The sequence below is a fragment of the Crocodylus siamensis genome, chromosome 12 (genome assembly GCF_052110815.1).
Source record: "Crocodylus siamensis isolate JL-2025a chromosome 12, ASM5211081v1, whole genome shotgun sequence".
NCBI lineage: Eukaryota > Metazoa > Chordata > Crocodylia > Crocodylidae > Crocodylus > Crocodylus siamensis.
The window spans coordinates 44,778,241-44,797,476 of NC_143406.1; the positions used below are offsets into that span (position 1 = coordinate 44,778,241).

At 45.4% G+C, this 19,236-nt stretch overlaps 1 protein-coding gene across 1 annotated transcript in view; it reads left to right on the top strand.

The window, feature by feature from the left end:
- Positions 1-19,236, top strand: part of MYH16 (myosin heavy chain 16) — a 42,462-nt gene that overhangs the window by 9,371 nt on the left and 13,855 nt on the right. Inside the window, exons 11-28 of the mRNA XM_090023406.1 lie at positions 183-451; positions 1,112-1,282; positions 1,525-1,704; positions 2,845-2,978; positions 4,573-4,627; positions 5,849-5,936; positions 6,798-6,915; positions 7,245-7,365; positions 8,243-8,379; positions 9,643-9,724; positions 10,860-11,033; positions 12,284-12,511; positions 13,344-13,448; positions 14,335-14,421; positions 14,605-14,750; positions 15,725-15,815; positions 17,745-17,801; positions 18,860-18,946. Of these exons, the coding sequence (XP_089879532.1) occupies positions 183-451; positions 1,112-1,282; positions 1,525-1,704; positions 2,845-2,978; positions 4,573-4,627; positions 5,849-5,936; positions 6,798-6,915; positions 7,245-7,365; positions 8,243-8,379; positions 9,643-9,724; positions 10,860-11,033; positions 12,284-12,511; positions 13,344-13,448; positions 14,335-14,421; positions 14,605-14,750; positions 15,725-15,815; positions 17,745-17,801; positions 18,860-18,946 (2,330 nt within the window). The remainder of the gene's footprint in view (positions 1-182; positions 452-1,111; positions 1,283-1,524; positions 1,705-2,844; positions 2,979-4,572; positions 4,628-5,848; positions 5,937-6,797; positions 6,916-7,244; positions 7,366-8,242; positions 8,380-9,642; positions 9,725-10,859; positions 11,034-12,283; positions 12,512-13,343; positions 13,449-14,334; positions 14,422-14,604; positions 14,751-15,724; positions 15,816-17,744; positions 17,802-18,859; positions 18,947-19,236) is intronic.

Sequence of the window (19,236 nt, forward strand, 5' to 3'; positions counted from 1 at the left end):
TGTTGCCCTGCCCTCCCAGAGCCATTCTGGAGTGCCACGGTCACCACAAGGTTGCAGGGAAGAAGGGCTTGTGTTTCTCAGAGAGCTGCAACCTTTTTCTTGTACATGCTGAAATACGTGAATAGGCAAACTAAAGATGTTCCACCGCCCGTCAGTTAACAAGGTCCTTTACTCTTTCACAGTGGCCGACAAAGTTGCTCACCTCATGGGCCTCAACTCTGGGGAGCTCCAGAAGGGCATCACCAGGCCCCGGGTGAAAGTGGGCAATGAGTTTGTGCAAAAAGGCCAGAACTTGGAACAATGTCAGAACTCCGTTGGTGCCCTGGGCAAAGCTGTCTACGACAAGATGTTCAAGTGGATGGTGGTCCGGATCAACAAGACCTTAGACACCAAGATGCAGAGACAGTTCTTCATTGGAGTGCTGGACATTGCTGGCTTTGAGATCTTTGAGGTACACCAAGCAAAGTAACCTCTTTCTGCAATGGGACCCTGTCGCTTAGTGAAAAAATGTTTCCTTATTAGCCTTCCCTCCTTTAAAATGTTAGCCTTGGTATTGGTGAATGCAGTAGCATATACCGCTACTGCCCAACAGGATCCGGCACTCAGTTAGGAGCATCGAACAGAGAGTTCTCCTGGAAAATAATGAGCGCAGAGCATAGAGCTCATAATGAAGGAGTAAGAGACCACGTTGGGTTTTACTGTGGCCTGAACCCAGGGCTCTGCACTGGGAAAAGGAAAGCACATATTTTGCAGGCACCTGTTAGATCACCTGCTTCCTCTGGGGCCCTTCCCCCACACTGTGAGTTGAGGGAAATGGCAATGGAGAATGAGGTATTCGGAGAAGACCAGACACAATGAAAACAACACCGGCATGTTCACCTATGGCCAAATTCCTATCTCACTCCTCAGAGGGCATCTGGCATAACCACTGGCTTCAGCAGAGTTACTCTGGGGTGGCGATGGTCTAAATGAAATAGGAACTTGACCCTTAACATTAATGAAGTGTTGCTGTCTGGCAGACATGTGGTATGGGTAGGGTCTGGGGACACACGTCAGGGGCTCACGGACATACACATTGCTCAGCACTTTACTGTTCCCCTCTTCTCTGCAGTTCAACAGCTTTGAGCAGCTGTGCATCAACTTCACCAACGAGAAGTTGCAGCAGTTCTTCAACCACCACATGTTTGTGCTGGAGCAGGAGGAGTACAAGAGGGAGGGGATTGAATGGCAGTTCATTGACTTTGGCCTGGATCTGCAGGCTTGCATTGAGCTCCTGGAAAAGGTAACCTTCCCAGCTGTCCTGATAAACTGGGATGTGAAGAGCATGATTTCTCCATGCCTGATTGCACAGAACGACATAATTAGAGATTAACTTAGTGGCTGGTGGCAAATGCAGCAAGGTGACATCCTTGCAAGGGGTGAAGACACCCCTCTGTGAAGTCCCAGCCCCAGCTGCCTACTGAGAAGGCAGTGATGTACTTTTCTGATCCTTTTCTCCCTGGTGATCCTTTTCCCCCACCACAGCCCATGGGCATCTTCTCCATCCTGGAAGAGCAGTGTGTGTTCCCGAAGGCCACAGATGCGACTTTCAAGGCTGCCCTCTATGACAACCACCTGGGCAAGTCACCCAACTTCCTCAAGCCCAAGGGAGGCAAGGGCAAGGGAGCTGAAGCCCACTTTGAGCTGGTGCACTATGCTGGCACAGTAAGTGCAGAATACTGTGATTTTTATTGTCATCATGTCCATCCAGATCTGGGTCCTCACAAAGACTCAGACCTGCTCTCACTGAGGGCAACAAAAAAACCCTCATAGGCTTTGGTGGGAACAGAGTTAAATCATGCCCAAAGCACATTAAACTTTATACATGACAGCACATTGCACTGCATGGATTAAACTCCTTGTTGAAGTAAATCTGAGGAGCTCTGGTGACTTCAGTTGAGTCATACCAAATCACCCAAGTAGGAAGTTTGGGTCCCCCAATGAAACGCCCTCTGGACTAGAGGACTTCATGAGGTCCCTTCCAGTCCTACTTTCCTATGATCCTCTCCTCCTCTCAAAACTCATCTCAAGTTGCCTTTACTGGAACAACAAATGAGATAAATTAAAAGCATCAGTTGGGCAACTGGGCGATCAATGATTTAAGTCAGGCACTTTAATGGGTTATGAGTAGCAAGCCTGTCACTTCAACACATACGGGTTGACACTGACTAAAAATTAAATCCCTACAAAATCATTTTGCAAGAATCCCCCTGGGGCCAAGACTTTGTTTTTTGGGGACATAGAGTCTCAGAAGTCGGTTACAAGGAAGGCCCTTTGGCCAGCGGGTTAAATTAATGGTTGGGTTGGTTTCTCAAATGCTGCTGGCATTCTGGTGTTCCCCGTGGCTTATCTAGCCTTTCTTGGGGCACGTAACATGAACATTGTAGCTTCACTGCTGTGTTTTCAAGCAGCCGTGCTAATGCTTAGCAGCAGGAATGGTATTTATGCATATTACAAAACTCTGCCAGGTCCCCACACACTTGACTGAGTGGATGTACTGACAAAACACCATCAAAGCATGAATCACAGGGGCCTATGCTCTAGTCTTATTTCTACTGAGCAGCTTTTTCCATCCTCTGATAGCAAGCAGGCTGTCTAAGGCAAGAGTGCCTTCCCATGCCCAGATCCACACGACTCCAGTGAGTTAATGCCAACCCGGTATCAGCATTTATTTTTTATGCTTCCTCTTCTTGCAGTAGATTTCTTCCCCCTTACTGAGAGGTCAGTGACCAACGGAGAAGCTTCTCCTCACGAATACACAATGGGAGAGAATCTGGAGTGTTCCCTTTGTTCTCCTCTCTTCAGGTCGGGTACAATATTACTGGGTGGCTGGAGAAAAACAAGGACCCTCTGAATGAAACAGTGGTGGGCTTGTTCCAGAAATCATCCATGCCACTGCTCTGTGTTCTCTTTAAAGAGGAGGAGGCAGCAGCAGGTACGTAAGCATGACCCAGTCCAAGCATTGCTATGAGACTGCAAACAAATGCGGTCAGTGGAAATGGAGGTCACCCCACACCTCATTTGTGTCCCTGTAACATTTTCTATGGGAAGCAAATAGATGTGCACACTGCACCCAAGGAAAATTAGTGGCATGACAAAAGGTAATAATAGACTGCTGCTTTATTGAGGTGGACATCCCTTAGCTCCATGGTGGGAGAGTATGAGTGGTCTGAGCTGCTCGCATTCCCCAGCCACCCTGGGCAGGTGCTCTCATGGTGTAAGGGCCCTTCAAGCCTTGGCCCACTTTCCCTGCTTACAGAGGGGAACCTGGGGAAGCTTGGGGTGCCTCCATACGCCCCACTTTACCCATGCAGCCAGACCTGCTCCCCACGATCGCAGAGAACGGGTCTGGCTGAGTGGGGAGATCACATCACCCCTTGTCCCACACCAGCAAGAGTGGGACAAGGGGGAACATGTATTTCACCCAATGGGATCTGCCCATTTAGCAACATGAGTGTTTTTCCCACAAGTGTGGACAAGATTAGGCCTGAGGATACTCAGGTAACAGACTGTGCCTGCCTCTGCAATTCATCCATGCAGAAAAATGATCCAGCTCTGTCCTTGAAAATCACACCCCTCTAGCACTACCAGAGGCAGCCGGAGTGCCCTCATGTGGAGTGCACTCAAGACTTTCTAGACTGTTGCTGCTGGAGCACGATTGCCTTTGAGAGAAGCATGGGTGCAGCACAGGGCTAATGGTACACCACAGTCCCCTCCGGTGAGAAGTGGCCTTCTGTTGACCAGACAAATGTCAAGTTTCTATCAACCAGAAAAAACTTGCTGCCTAGAAGGGCCGTCATCAGCCCAGCCTAGAGCACTGCCATTAAACAAGTGAACAGGAAAGAGCTTTATAGAAAGGTTTTTAAGATCCTCAGTTATCAACAGACTGGGCTATGTTATCCCCTGGGTTACAGGTGTACGCCTCTGTCGAATGACAGAGCAGTGCACCAATGGGATGGAGCAGAGAATTTGGCCCAATTTGCATTTGTAATGACAACCCGTTGGAACAGACTTGATTAATCAAATCTGGTGGGGTGTGGTAATTACCGCACTCCAGCAGACTCCAGCGGCATGTGTATTAGCATCCCTGCACTGAAGAACAGAGGCAGAGGGAGCTCTAACTAAAGCTCATTGAACAAGCTTTTGTTAAAGCACCCCTGCCACCATTTTTCAGTGTAGGGATGCTGATACATGAGACACTCTCATTGCTGCTCAAATTAAAGTGCTCCTCCCTCCCCTGCTGGAGCACATGCGAAAACACCCTTAGTTTACTCCTTTGTTTCTTTTCCAAGGGTTAACTTCAGTCTGGAACACAGGGCTCCCTTACGGGTGTAAATAAGTGAGAACAGCCCAAACCAGAGCAGAGTGTGGGCTCGGTCAGCACTTGTTCCTTATTCAAAGATTGTTTTATGCAGGGAGAACCATGCTGCTAGCTAACAGCCCCTAATGAGCTGTATCTGTTTTAAATGCCACAGTCTATAATTTCCATATCCTACACGTGTGATGCATGTTAATCTTGTCTTTAGGTGCTAGTACCAAGAAGCAGAAAAGAGGATCTTCTTTCATGACTGTCTCCAACTTCTACAGGGTAAGTAGTCATTCTCTCTTCACCCCTTGCCTATCCCCCTGGGCTGTTACAGCCCCCTTTACTGTAGTAGTCAAGCACCTCCCAGCCTTTTGAATGTGCTTTTCCCCACAGCCCCTGTGAGCTAGGGCAGTGTTAGCATCCCATTTTCCCAGATAGGGAACAGAGACATCGAAAGACTAAGGTCAGAGCTGTGCTGCTTTCCTGATGAACCCTGCTGCCAAAAACCAGCCTTGCTTGCTTAGTCTATCTACATGCATGTGTTTTGGCAGTGAAGACAGGTTCAATGGTATCTGAGCACATGCCCCATCTGCGTGCATGCCCAGTGCCGTTCGCATGCTCTCGATCTCAGTCACACAGGAGGCCTGTAGCAGAATAGGGAACTGAACACTGGTCTGATCAACATTGCCTACCATTTCTACAGCACTGACACCATCCTGCCTGCTTCTCCATAAGGCTGATGCAGTACGCTCATTTTACCTAGGTCCCCTGCTACTGCTAGACATGGAGCAAACACCTCTACACCTCTCGGCATAGTTTTGGCTTGAAGATCATTAGTGAGATAGGGAAGATTATAAGGGAAAAAAAGAAACCTTTGGGTATGCCTGGGGGTTCGCAAACTGGAATCCAGCTGACAAAGTTTGGGTCAAGTGAGCTCTAGGCCTGATTCAGATGATCTTCATTTGCTTTTATTATGCATCATGCTGCTGTTTCCTCCACTCTTGATTGCTAGCAGCCTCTGACGCCCATTAGAGTTGGATCAGGTTGCTATGCACTGCCTTTCCTGTTCATACTTTTTTAATCAACGTAACATGCTAGATAAATGTGTTGATTCCACCCCTAGTAGCAGATCGGGGCCTCCTCCTATGACCAGTTCATGAAGTTATTCTTTTGGATACAGAGATATGAGTCCAGGCTCTTCATGGTTTGTTGTTTGTACTGAGGTGATGCCTGAAGGGATGGCTGTGAACAAGGGAATAAGGAGCAGTCACAGAACACCAGCTGTCTTGAATGATCTCAGCTACCTTTAAAGGGGAAAATCTAGGGTTCAGACCCCCAAGGGGTCATTCCACTTCCAAGCCTGCCATGCTCTTCATTTGGCTGTGAAGCATCACAACTGGCATTCACATTGTATGGCAGCTGTTGAGGAGTGTTCAATTCACTGGAGACAAGGTGATATGTCTTCAGCTTTTCTTACTCATTGCACATTTCCTCTGGCTTCAGGAGCAGCTGACCAAGCTGATGACCACTTTGCACAGCACAGCCCCCCATTTTGTACGCTGCATTGTTCCCAACGAGTTCAAGCAATCCGGTAAGTGTCTACAGCATCTCTGAACTACATGAAGGCAAAGCAAGGCAGTGCCTTCAGGACTAGCTTTGGCTGACTGAGCAGCACATCTCTACCCAGTAATGAAAGAACAGGGGTCACCACTTCACAGAATATCTCTACGTCCCTTCAAGGTAAAGTAGCATCAGACGAGATACCAAGAGACAGATCTATAGGCAGGATGGCTAATGAGCCCTGCTTACCTTTGTAGAAATCCGGTGAACAGGGAAATACAAGGCCCTGGAGCATACAAATTGGTGTCATTAACAGTGAGACTGCATTCTCTCTGACTTACGACTTCATTGCAGGATTAACTATGAAAAAGAAGCCTCCTGTTTCCACACATGTCTTTTTCATGTAGTAAACTGGCAAGGAATGGAATAGAAACCACTAAACAGCAAAAGGACTTTTGTTAATGCCTGGTTAGCCACAATATATTGTTTTACCGCCTTGATGACTACTGAGAATACAGTTGTGTTGATGAAGGCACTAGGCACTTCACCTCCTGGACTTTCCAGGTGCCACTGGACTCTCAGCAGCACAATAACTACCCAGGGATGAGCATGATAGAGCAGGTCCCGGGCCCCGGCGAGGGGTGGGTGTTGAACACTTCAGGTTGCATTGTACCCTGCAGTAAAATGCAAGGCACCCTGGTTACAGTCCCATCTCCTCCACTTTCGTTCTCCCCAGTCTGTTTCCAGAATGAGAGACCTCTGTGTCATTAACCTGCCCTGTCCCCCTTCTCTGTGTAACTGCTGGCAAACTTCAGGAAAAGCTCCAATTCTTGTGCTCCTTTCTAGCTTGGTTAGGTGAAACACTGACTCTGTTCTGTGTGCTTCCTTTTAGGGGTGGTCGATGCTCACTTGATATTGCATCAGCTGGCCTGCAATGGAGTACTGGAAGGCATCCGTATTTGCAGGAAGGGCTTTCCTAACAGGCTGCAGTACCCTGAATTCAAACAGAGGTGAACATTATTTTTTTGTCCATGCATCCTTTATCCTTTCAGGGGACAGCCCCACATGATAGCCTGTCTGATGAATTTTCTCCTTGGGAGATGAGGAAATAGAGGAGCTGAGCTCCATTTGCTAATAATCCTCTTTGAACCAACCCTAAGAAAGAGGAGGCCTAGAGATGGCTGCCAAGTTCCTCCTAGTCTGCAATCCAGCATTATGTCTTTTGGCAACCTGTGTTGGAAGAGACTGACTGGAGTAGATGCCAACCCTTGCCTAGCTCTTCTATACTGTCCCCCACCATAAGTCTTACAACATGATGCATGTCTTTCTCATTTTATAGATACCAGGTCCTGAACCCCAATGTGATCCCTCAAGGATTTGTGGACAATAAAAAAGCATCAGAACTGCTGCTTGGCTCTACTGGCCTGGGAGACGATGAATACAAAATTGGGCACACCAAGGTACTTTTTATTCCTACTAACTTCAGCTAAACCAGTCTAAGACTAAGACTCAATTTAAGTGTGTTGGCATGGGAAACTGTACTGATTTAAGATGATTTAAAAATGAGCTGCTTTGCGTATATGATAAGGACATAGAGTTGAGATTTCTACAGTAACCTTAACTCTGCACCTTCAGGCAGAGATTGTCCTCAATTAATTACACAAACGTGCAACTTTAGACAATGTCCTATAATGAAATAATGCAATGCAGAATAATACAAAGCATGCTTTTAGGCCCGGGCTAAAGTTTACGCACTTGTTACTCACTCGTAAATTGAGGAAAAAAACCCACTGACTGAGAACTTTTCCTGATTGAAGACTAAGTTAAAAGATTTTGGCTTTTGAATTTCTAATCTTATTAGAGCATGACAACAGTTTGCATTTCTGCCTATGTGTCATAATGGGAGAGGCTATAGTAATGGACATGCAAAGGGGGAAGTTCTGCTGTCCTAAATTTGGTAACACTCAAACACTTTCCACATCTCCTTTAACCTTCAATTCCAAAATACCTGATGGCCTTTCAATTAATTACATCTTGCTCCATCTTCATTTTACAACTAAGCAAGCCTAGCTAGAAAGAGGGTAAGTGACTTGGCTAAAGTACAAAAAAAAGTCAGTGCTAGAAACAGAAATGGATCCCTGTACTACCTGTTTATAAAATTCCTAACTTTCATATGCTATCCACAGACAGAGACAAAAGGAAAAGGAAATATCACTGAGCAAGCCTTGATAATTGGAAATGTCTATCATAGACAGGAGTGCAACAGTTCACTGTCCATCCTAGTTCTGGGGTCAGGCTGGCATGCCAAGTTCCCATAGTCTTTTCTTGCTCTCCAAGGTGTTCTTCCGAGCCGGAGTGCTGGCCAAGCTGGAAGACATGCGAGATGACCGTCTAGCAAAGATTATGACCATGCTACAGTCCCGTGGTCGTGGCTACCTGATGAGGATTGAGTACAAAAAGATGCTGGAGAGAAGGTATCCCTTTCAACTATCAGAACTCGACCATGTATCTTAGGGGGCTTTAGAAATTATGATGCATACCAGTTGCTGTTAGGTATTGTGCAATGATACCCGGACTTCAGTCTCTTCATTTTGATACACAGCCAGAGTTACAGGGCAGCCTACGAGACATCTCCCTGGGGACCAGGATGCTAACACATCCTTGCTTTCAGGCCTCATGCAGTGGAGCCCTGCTACAGCAACAAAGCCACAAGAGCTCCACTGCCTCCTTTACATCCATGCCACAGGGGGTAATAGTTGGGAGTAGACCTACATAGTAATGAACCTACGAGCCCTCTGTTGAGATCCTACTGTAACCCGTGATGCAGTGAGCCTCTTGACATACAACCCCATGATACACAGTGTGGAGTTTTAGTATTTTTCTCCTAACCTGTGCAACAAAACTGTGGGGTTTCTGCTGCTTCCAGGGACCCCTGTGGCTGCAAGATGAAGGAGCAGGGGAAGAGAAGCAAGAACATCAGATTATTTTCTTGCACTCTATACATTTCCTCCAGCATGTTAAAATATGATTCCTTACTTCAATAGCAGCATTCTTTCTATGCCAATACAATCCTGTCACTCTTTCATAAGAACATAAGCGGTGCCATACTGGGTCAGAACAATGGTTGATCTAGCTCAGGATCCTGTCTCCAACGGTAGCAGAAGTGGATGCTACAGAGGGACAGCATTGAACCAGATATCTCTAGAGTGATCTCTCCTCTATTTAGTACCGTCCCTGGCATCCAATATTATAGGTTTAGGGATGCCAGAGGAAACCTCTCCAACCTTTCTGTTTAATAGCCTTTAATAAATCATTCATTAATTTTTCCAGTCTCAGAATACTGCCACTAACCTTGTTTGCATCTGGAAGAATAGCGCTTTAGCCATTCCTACTCCTCTCAGGTAATGCTGCATGCAGGCTCCAGCATCCAGGTAGGGTTACACCCCATTGATAGAGCAATGCCTACCCTAACAGTATACCTGATGCAAGAACGCACATGCTATGGTACACAGACACTGCACTGTGCGCCTCTTCAAATAGTCCCTGGTTTAGGAAACAATAGTATGAATGGAAAACCACTTGGCAAAGTGGAGAAACATGAACTCAGTATTTAAGAGTGAACTCAGAAGCTGTCAAATGGGATATGGCTTGTGGATTGATGGCCTTACTATATCTTCATATAACCAAGAATCTGACAGCTGTTCGTATGTCACCCCGCATATTCTGCTTCATTGCAGGCTGGGCCTGATGGTCGTTCAGAGGAACGTCCGCAAGTTCCTGCAGCTACGCTACTGGGGCTGGTGGAAATTATACAACAAGGTGAGAGAAAAACCCCTAGAACCAAACCACCACCCAGTACTCAGAGTCAGTGGGATGAACAGAGGCAGCTGCAGGCACTGAGAATGGGTGGGGATGCTGGGTTTTGAAGATAAGAGGTAAAATAAAAGAACAGTCTTGTTCATTTACTCAGCACTGGGTAAATATGCTCTCAGTGCCAGCTACTTTCTTGTTAATAATTAAATAGGGCAAGGAGCATGAATGATTTCTTCCACATCGATGCCTGAGGAGGACACTTTGTAATCTTAGTCTGAGCCTGCTGTTTCCAGGATATAGGAATGTGAACGTTTAGGAGGTTCAGACCTTGGATCTCTCCCCTTGAGCAGGGTGACGGGGTGCTGAACACAGATCGTTACATTCAAAATTCTGGGAGAAATCTTTTCGGCCCATTTCTTTGCTGCCTTGGCAAGACAGATCCTAAATAAGACAGGTAAATGGAGTCTTTCTGAGCCTCTTCCACCTGCGGTGGGTTAGTTGGACTTCACTTAGTCCTGTGATGGAAAATGAAGACAGCATCTGTGCCCTCAAAGGGACCACAGTATTATGTGAAGTATGGTGTGCCTGCTTTGTCTGTGCCATGCCACAAAATGGGTGTAATGTAGCTGCCTTTGTGCCAGTAAAGGACTCCGAAGCAGAGGGGAGACAGGCACATCCCAAGGACTTCCCCAAGGTGCCTGGCTTGCATCCATTTTAGGATGTAGCATATGCTGAGTTCAGCCCACTGAGGAGCAAAGAGCCTTCAAAGGACATTGAGTCAGACACTGACCTCAGCTACAGCAGTACACATCCATAGTACCTCTATTGCAGTCAGTGGAGTTCCTTTGAATTTATGCCATTGTAAATACTCTCAAAATTGGCACATTGTCCTGATGTCTGTGCTGGGACTCTGCCTTACTATTGTTTGTAGTGACAGCCCTTCCTAAAAGTCACATCACTCACACTACTGATGCAGTAGTCTGCACCAAAGCAGGCATTTCAGAAACCTCCTGGCCCATTTCCATGGGTTGAAATACTTGAATGAAGCATAACATTTGAATGACACTTGGCAGCATGCAGGAGAAGTAACTGAAAAGGAGATCTGTTTGTGAATCTCGCTGCTTGAATTCCTTCCTTCTAGGTGAAGCCTCTGCTGAATGTGGCCCGACAGGAGGAGGAGATGAAGATGAAGGAAGAAGAGCTGAGAAGTGCCATGTCCAAGACTCAGGAGCTCGTTGATCGTGTCAAGGAACTGGAGGAGAAGACTGCCACCCTCAGCCAAGAGAAGAATGACCTCACCATCCAGCTGCAGGCCGTGAGTTATCCAACCAAGGGTAGCTGCAGACTATGTCTTCCCCTCGTGTTTGCAAAAGGGCTTCAGCTTGAGCTTTTCTAGTGACTACAAAGGGCTTGTCTTAAGACTCTGGGATGAGTCAAGAACAGTGGGAGACAGCATGTGACAACCCCAGAGAACCACTATATACCTCAGAGGAACCCATGTATCCAAAACAGCAGGAGGAAGGTTGCCTAGTTTCATAGTTTCTAAGGTTTGAAAGGACCTGAACAGATCATCAAGTCCAACCCCCTGCCTTGGGCAGGAATGAGTGCTGGGATCATAATACCCTAGCCAGATATCTATCCAACCTCCTCTTGAAGACCCCCAAGATAGTGGAGAGCACCACCTCCTTTGGGACCTCATTCCAAAGCCTTGCAGCCCTAACCGTAAAGTAATGCCTCCTGATATCAAGCCTGAACCTGCTCTTTGGGTGAATCCAATATCTTTTATTAGAGCAACTTAAGCAGTTGGAACAAAAAAATAAATAGCAAGGTTTTGGGTTTAAAAACCCTCATCAGGCTGAGGAAGTCTCTGCAGTAGGTGTGTGGCCAGTAGACACAATCCTAAGCATGCCATAGGTATGCCTCTATTCCCAGGTGCAAATCATATATTCTTTTAATGAAATCCTGCCTCAAATTGGCAGGGATTACAGCTCTGTTACCTTCATGCCGGATTACATCTTGGGTATAGCTCATCCCTAACCTACCAGTAAGGAATGATTTCCAGGGGCACCTGCTCCTAGCAATCTGGCCACCCCTGGAGTACAATTCATGTCACAGTCTCTAGCTATTCATCCAATTCTGTGCTCCCCCAGAGACTCCCTTTGGAGATGCAGGCACACATACTGCAGTGCACTGACAGATTCAATCTAGTGTTTCACAAAGCCACATGTGATGTACTCTGGAAGGCTGGGCCTGCTCAGAGTATCTGCTACAGCAAAGGACTCCTGACATCCCTTCCTACCCTGCCCACTGATCCTCATTGTGGCCTTAGGCAAAAATTACTGAGGGCAAGATTTTCAAAAGTAGCTTTGCATTTGAGAGGTGCCTGACTGGTCATCACTGATGTCTAAAGATGCTGAGCGAGCAGAGCTAACATCAGCAAGCCTTCAGTGGTGGGAGAACAGTCAGGAGCTCCAGCAAACAGCCCCGGTATCTCTTACAATTTAACCTCTGCAGACACGAGAGACCTCTAACAAGACAAATGCTGCAATTCCATCTCTCCACTAGGAACAAGAGAACTTGATAGATGCTGAGGAGCGTGTGACCCAGCTCATGAAAACTAAGATGGACATGGAGAGCCAGATCTCAGATATGAGAGAGCGCCTGGAGGAAGAGGAGAGTGCAGCCAGCAGCCTGGGTGCCAACAAGCGCAAACTAGAGGCTGAGCTCAATGATCTGAAGCGTGACCTGGAGGGACTGGAAACCACCTTGGCTAAGACTGAGAAAGAGAAGCAGGTATAAAGCATCATCTGTATCTGAAGTTCTCACTTCCTCATGTTAAAAACTAGGGGAAAGAAACCACCCAGAAATTTTTTTGTTGTGTAAGTGCCTATTGATAGGTTAGCGCCAAAGCTCTCAGCTAATCCCTGTCTGATGTTTTTTCTTGAATATCCTCCAAACACCCATCATTCCTTGTCATGGAAACGGATGGATCTGAAGCTGTACCCCACTCCTTACTTGAAGGAATAATTTCTCTGTAACTTGCAGGAATCCATCCAGAGCAATGGTTTTCAACCTGTGGTCTGCAGACCCCTGTGGGTCTGCAGGCTGTACTTAAGGGGTCCATGAAAAATGACTATGATCAATCAAAAGTATGTGAATACACACACTTACAATTCAAAGGGGTCCACATCTCCATTTGAAATTTTTTAGGGGTCTACAAATGAAAAAAAAAAAAAAAAAGTTGAAAACCACCAATCTAGAGATTTTCAGGTCTGCTCCATGTTCTATATTTATTGCTTACTGCAGAATTCTTGTGGCTTGGCTTATAGAATATGCCTCAATACGTTTCCTGTAGCTTCCTTCTCCTTCTGCTTCCCCTAAAACATTTCTTATTTGGAATATGCAGAGAAGTTTAAAATCTAGAGAACAAGAGTTGTGTCAGCAAATAGTTGTAGCTTCCTCCTGTTTGATGTCTAGAATGGGGGAGAAATGATTAACAGGGGTCCAGATTCTGGCTTTCCCTGAGTTAAAGAACTGCAGGTGAGTCGTGGCACTTCTCCTTGATGCTGCTTGAGGCTTACTTGGCTGGTTTTGACCTGTGCTGTATTAACTTCCCTGTCTCCAGGCGCTGGACCACAGAGTGCGAACTCTGAGTTCAGATCTCGCTGTCCGGGATGACACGATTGCTAAACTTCAGAAGGAAAAGAGGGCTTTGGAGGAACTTCACCAGGTAAAATATCTGCTGCATTGTGTTTGTTTTACTCCAAGCTCATCATGCAGTTTACACCCTGGTAAAAAGTAGAAATGATGTTCTTTCACCAGGAGATGATAATCACAGCACAAATGGGATGGGATCCTAGGTCTCAACTCTTCTGAGACTTTCTGTTTCCCTAGGAGTTACTCATTGCAGAACAGTAAAATCCTGCCAGTTCGCATCAGTGGCTGAGAAATCTAATGCAAATTGCTAAATTTTGTGTGAATGACTGCAAAGTGCATCTTGTGCTATTTGGGGGTGCCCATTGCTAGGGCCTTTGGGCAAGCAAAATGTTTTCCTTATGTCCGAGACAGCTGCCAGTGTCCGTGCTTAGCAAATATTAAGTTGTAATAATTACACAAAATATTAGCAATAGCACTGAACTGGCAAATGTTCTGAAGTATAATTACTAGAAGTGCTGAAGTCCTAGCAATGAAAACCCCATTACACTCCTCACTTGCTATGTGAAGAGTGCCATGTTTTCTATACAAGTGATGGTGTATGGATTGGTCAAGAAAAACATGAACTGAGTTTTTCAAACTCAAAAAAATGAGTTCTTCGGTAATAGCAAATAGTGCCATTAGAACAAATTCTGCAGATCATATTGAAGACTTATCCAAGTCTGTGGATGTTTTGCCCAAATAGGCCCTGAGCAAGAAGGGCTGCAGGATTTTGCTTATGATTATTAATATCTATTAAATTTAATTTAAAAAACCTAGGAAATTCCATGAATCACTTACAAACCTTTTAACCCAATGAGCCCTCACTGAGAGTTGGTGTAGAGACCATGCTTTTCTTGGCTGCTACTTTTCCATACACTGCTGGCCACTGATGACATTCTCCTCTTTGTCTGTCTTCCTAGAAAACTCTGGATGACTTGCAAGCTGAGGAGGACAAGGTGAATCATCTGACCAAAACCAACAGCAAACTTACCACTCAGATCCATGAGGTGAGGAATGCTTGATACGGGACTTTCACTACTACAACATTTTATCTAACAACATGCGCGGGTTTGGTTACAACACACTGAACACTGCTGGTAAACCTCCATTGGACTTGTCTCTACCGAGCCAGTTTGTCAAAACAATTTTTGACCTTGATTCCACTCATCTTTTTTTTTTTTCCTGTTCAGGTGGAGGACAACTGGGAGCAGGAGAAGAAGATCCGTGGGGAGGTGGAGAAGGCCCGTCGAAAGGCAGAGGGTGACCTCAAAGTGACCATTGAGAACCTCAATGAGATGGAGCGAGCCAAACTGGATTTGGAGGAAGTCATTAAGAAGTAAGTGTCAATTGAACCAGAATCTCATTGACTGCGAGGATACAATGGAGTTCAAACTGTGCAGCACCAGAGATCTGATGGTCTTAAATGCATCCAAAAAACCTGCTTCATTAAAAAATGACTGGTAAAGTTTGCATTTATAACATGGTATCTTCCATTATTAACCTAATGCCAAGCAGAAATGTTATACAAGGGTTAGATTAGGGGACTAAGCATCATTTTACCAGCTGATGAAATCAGTATAATCATCATGACGTTGTGAAGTTTAAATGATTCTTATTTCTATAAGACTTTTGTGATCCTTGAACAAAACACATTACAGAAATGCTAAGTAGCATTGATAAACAGCTCGTTGTTATAGTGTTGCCACTGACTACCCCAGTGATGGGTCTGCCAGCATTTCTTTGACATACCTCCACTTAAAAATTAACTTAAGGGTACAAATTAACAGCTATGTATTATCCAAACCACTAATTTTGTTCATTAAATGGCTAAATAACTAAGTAAATGAATACAGCTGCTAATAAGTAGGTGCAAGCCTTAAAATGCTCATCTTTGCACAATGATCAGCAGGAAGTATAAGGCTGCCTCAGTGCAAGTATGAGTGAAGGCTATGTGTGGACACAAGTACAAATAGGGTTAGTCCTCCAAACTATGTAAAGCTTCAAGCCCTTCTTGGCACATTCTGCTTTCACTTTTAGGAGTGAATTGCAAAAAGGGGCCAGAAATAGGTGTGACTGAGTAAAAACAGGCTTAGGTACCAATGCGTATTACGCTAATGAGGCTGTTAGTTATGCATTGCCTTCTTAACCCTCCTTTCTGCTACCAGACAAGGCAGAAGGAAGGATTCCTTAAAAACCTCTTTTGCATTTAAATACTGGGTTGTAAAATCCTTGTAAAAAGTCCCAACTACCCCGGGATGTTCCTCCTGCCAAGATGAAATCCCTGAAAGTCTCTTGGGACTCTTCTTGCAGGAGAGACATGGAAATCAATTCCGTCAACTCAAAGATGGAGGATGAACAATCCCTGAATTCCACGCTGCAGAGGAAACTGAAAGAGCACCAGGTACAGAGCACTTGGATTATGTTCACCCTAACATCCTCTTTTTGTACCCTATTTCTTGTGCCAGGGTTATAGAAATTACCAAATTTGTATAACAAGTTAATCCACGCTCCTCAAAAGGAGGTGGATCAGCCTACGGAGATCCTCGTCATTTATCAGAGACAAAGGACATTCACTGAAAAACTGCTCAAAATGAAACCAGTCATGCCAAACATTTGTGACTCTGGGATTAGATTTTCTATATAGCACTACCGGACTGTGAATCTGGAGTAACTCTGCGTAGGTCAATATAGTCACGCCAGCATTCTGGGTAGGGTGGGATCTATTCCCCATTTCCCCAGGAATGAGTACAAATGTCAGCTGCTTTTTCTTGTCATGATTTATAAGACAAAATCCTTGGAAAATATGCTTTCATGGAAAACAGCAATTCCGTGCTTTTTGATCTATCTGCTCAAAACAGAGACAGGGCCCTATGATTGCTTAAGCCCTCATATATATATGTCATGCAACTGTGAAGTGGCCTCTTCCTTCCCAGGTCAATACATCATTCTATAGAGCTCAGCTCCGATACGTTGCCTTCCTTTTAGGGAGATTTTTTTCCCCTTAACTGCTCTGAGTGAAAATCTAGGCTGTGGAATCACTTGCCCTGTAATCACAATAAATCGATGGGTTTATCCCCACCTTCGGTCTTCGGTTCCCACTCCTTTTCCCAGACCTCACTTCCTGCTGTGCTTGTATAACTGCAGTTTCTGCTTTAACTTAAAATTCATCACAGATGTCCTGTCACATTTGTACAGCAAGAAGGAAGCTGATCAACTGCAGGCACTTTCTGCTCTGCTGGTATCTAGCCAGCGAGTATGGCTGTCTGCGAGTTGAAAATCAAAACTAGGCCAGGGACTCCTGCACAGCACTGACTCCTCTCACTAAGAGCGGAGATGTGGCCCAGCAAGAAATGCTTGGTCCACAGGAACAAAAGAAAGCACTTGGCGTAAGACCCCCACCACCCAAGGCGGCCTTGTGGTGCCGTTTGGAAGAGAAACGGTTTTTATTTTCATCCAAAATAATCCCGTTTCTGGTGTTTCATCAAAAAGGCAGTATTTTCCATAAGAAAGCCAGCCCCATTTTTCTACCAACCAGCCTTTGAGGCTGCAAGGCATCTCCTGTGTGGGGGAGATGGTAACCCACCATCTCCCCCACACAGGAACCAGATGAATATATGTGTCTTTGTCTACAGAAGAGAAGACCGAGGGGGCATTTAATAGCTGCCTTTAACTCCCTGAAGGGGGATTCGAAAGAGGCTAGAGCTGGACTGAGCTCAGTGGGGCAGATAACAGAACAAGGAGCAATGGGCTCAAGTTGCAGCAAGGGAAATGTAGACTGGACTTTAGGAAAAAGTTTCTTGCTAGGAGGGTGGTGAAGCACAGGAACAGGTTACCCAGAGAGATGGTAGCATCTCCATCCTTGGAGGTTTTTAAGGCCTGGCTGGATGAAGTTATGGCTGGGATGATTTAGTTGGGGCTGGCCCTGCTTTGAGCAGGGGGTTGGACTAGATGTGACCTCCTCTGGTCCCTTCCAACCCCAATTTTCTATGATTCTGTGATCTTGCCAAGGATCAAATACCTATACGTGGCATGATATAAGATGTAAAGCTAATCAATAAGAAAGTCCCGGTGACAATGATGTTCATTACTTGAAAGACCTATTCTGGATCTTTTTTTGGTTTATTTAGGGCCAAATTCAGCAGCCTAGGAAATCCGGTCAGAGAAGTGGATAGGTTGGAGGCGTTCTGAGTACAGAGTGAAGAAGTTAGAACTTGCATACGTACTTACATAGTTTCCTTGTGATTGCCACAGTCGTTCATACTCAGATATAAATGCTGTGCCATTTGTTTTGCTTCTACTATAATTTGACGTGGCAATGTGTGTCCTACAGGCCCGTATTGAAGAGCTGGAGGAAGAGCTGGAAGCTGAGCGTGCCTTGAGAGCTAAGGTAAAATTATCCTTCCAAAGGGAGAAAAACTCAGCAAACTGAAAACACCACAGACTGTAAATTACTTATAAAAGGCTTGGTAAGGTAATAAAATAAATAAACCTTCCCCATAAATGACTGAAATTAGCAATGCCATAAAGAGCTATCTTGAATTAGCAATTTCTGTCCAGTCACCAGTAGCCTATGGCATGCAGATCCATCACTCCAAATGCCATAAGCCAGTCCTCTGATTAGAAGTCTGGAGAAAAGCTAGTACATGAAGAGGACTTGCAGTAAAGTACCCTCCCATTGCTGGCAGGGGCCTTGTGGGTCAGGGGAGGGGCAATTTGGGGGAACTTGGCAGAACTGGTTATTTTCTGTCCTGCGTGTCAGCCCTGAAGCTATCCCTCTGTCTCTTTGCACAGACATAACTATGTATGCCTCATATGTAATAAATCTCACACAAATTGTATGGGAGTGATTGAGAAATATATGATCAGCCTTGGTAATGATGGATAATTCATGCTCAGAAAGACCGTATAACTACAGAATACCTGAAATGCTTCCTGTGACTAATATGCATTGGTAGCATCAGTAATACCAGACATTTCCAGCTTTGATTCTCTTTGCCAATGCTAGCTAATTAATTCCCAACCATGCAATGAGATAGGTGAGTATTATTAGCACAATTATACAGATGGTGAGACTGAAGTCCACCACTTATGCCTTCTGCCTCCTTGGCTAGGTCCATCTGGCCAAGGAGGCAGAAGGATTTAATGGTGAAGCTGGGATGAGAGCTCAGACATACTTGGTTCCCCATCTGTGCCTCATTCATGATGGCTGATTCCAAAATGACCACAAAGCCACAGGAAGTGACCAGCAACTGGCTTGTAGACTACCCAAACCTTTCCCTCCTTTCCAATGAATGGTTGGATAATAAGTGTAAGCAGATGGCCATGAGATATTCTGAGGGTTGACAAGTGGTGTGTTAGTCCAAAAAGCCTGGGAACCACTGTACTAGGAGAAATTCACTGACAAATAAGGAACAAGTGAGAACGTCACTCCCACCTTCTCCCTAGGTGGAGAAACAGCGCAGTGATCTCTCCCGTGACCTCGAGGATCTCTCTGATCGACTGGAAGAGGCTGGAGGTGCCACTACATCCCAGGTTAGTCCTTTGGCAAGAAGTGCATCTGACCCCTTCATTCCCTTTTCTCAAAGAAAGTAAAATAGTAACGGACTGGGAATCTCCCCAGGAGGATACTCTGCAGAATCAGCCCTGAACTAGTAAGCAGCCAGATTTCTATACCCTCTTCCATTCCCAACTGCCTCCCAGCCCCACTCCAAAACACCACCTACTTCCAGAAGAAGTGCCAGAGACTCCATGTTTCAATAAGCCATAAACTTCACTCTTGCTATTGATATTAGATGAAAGACAGCCCAATACTGCAGTGATGG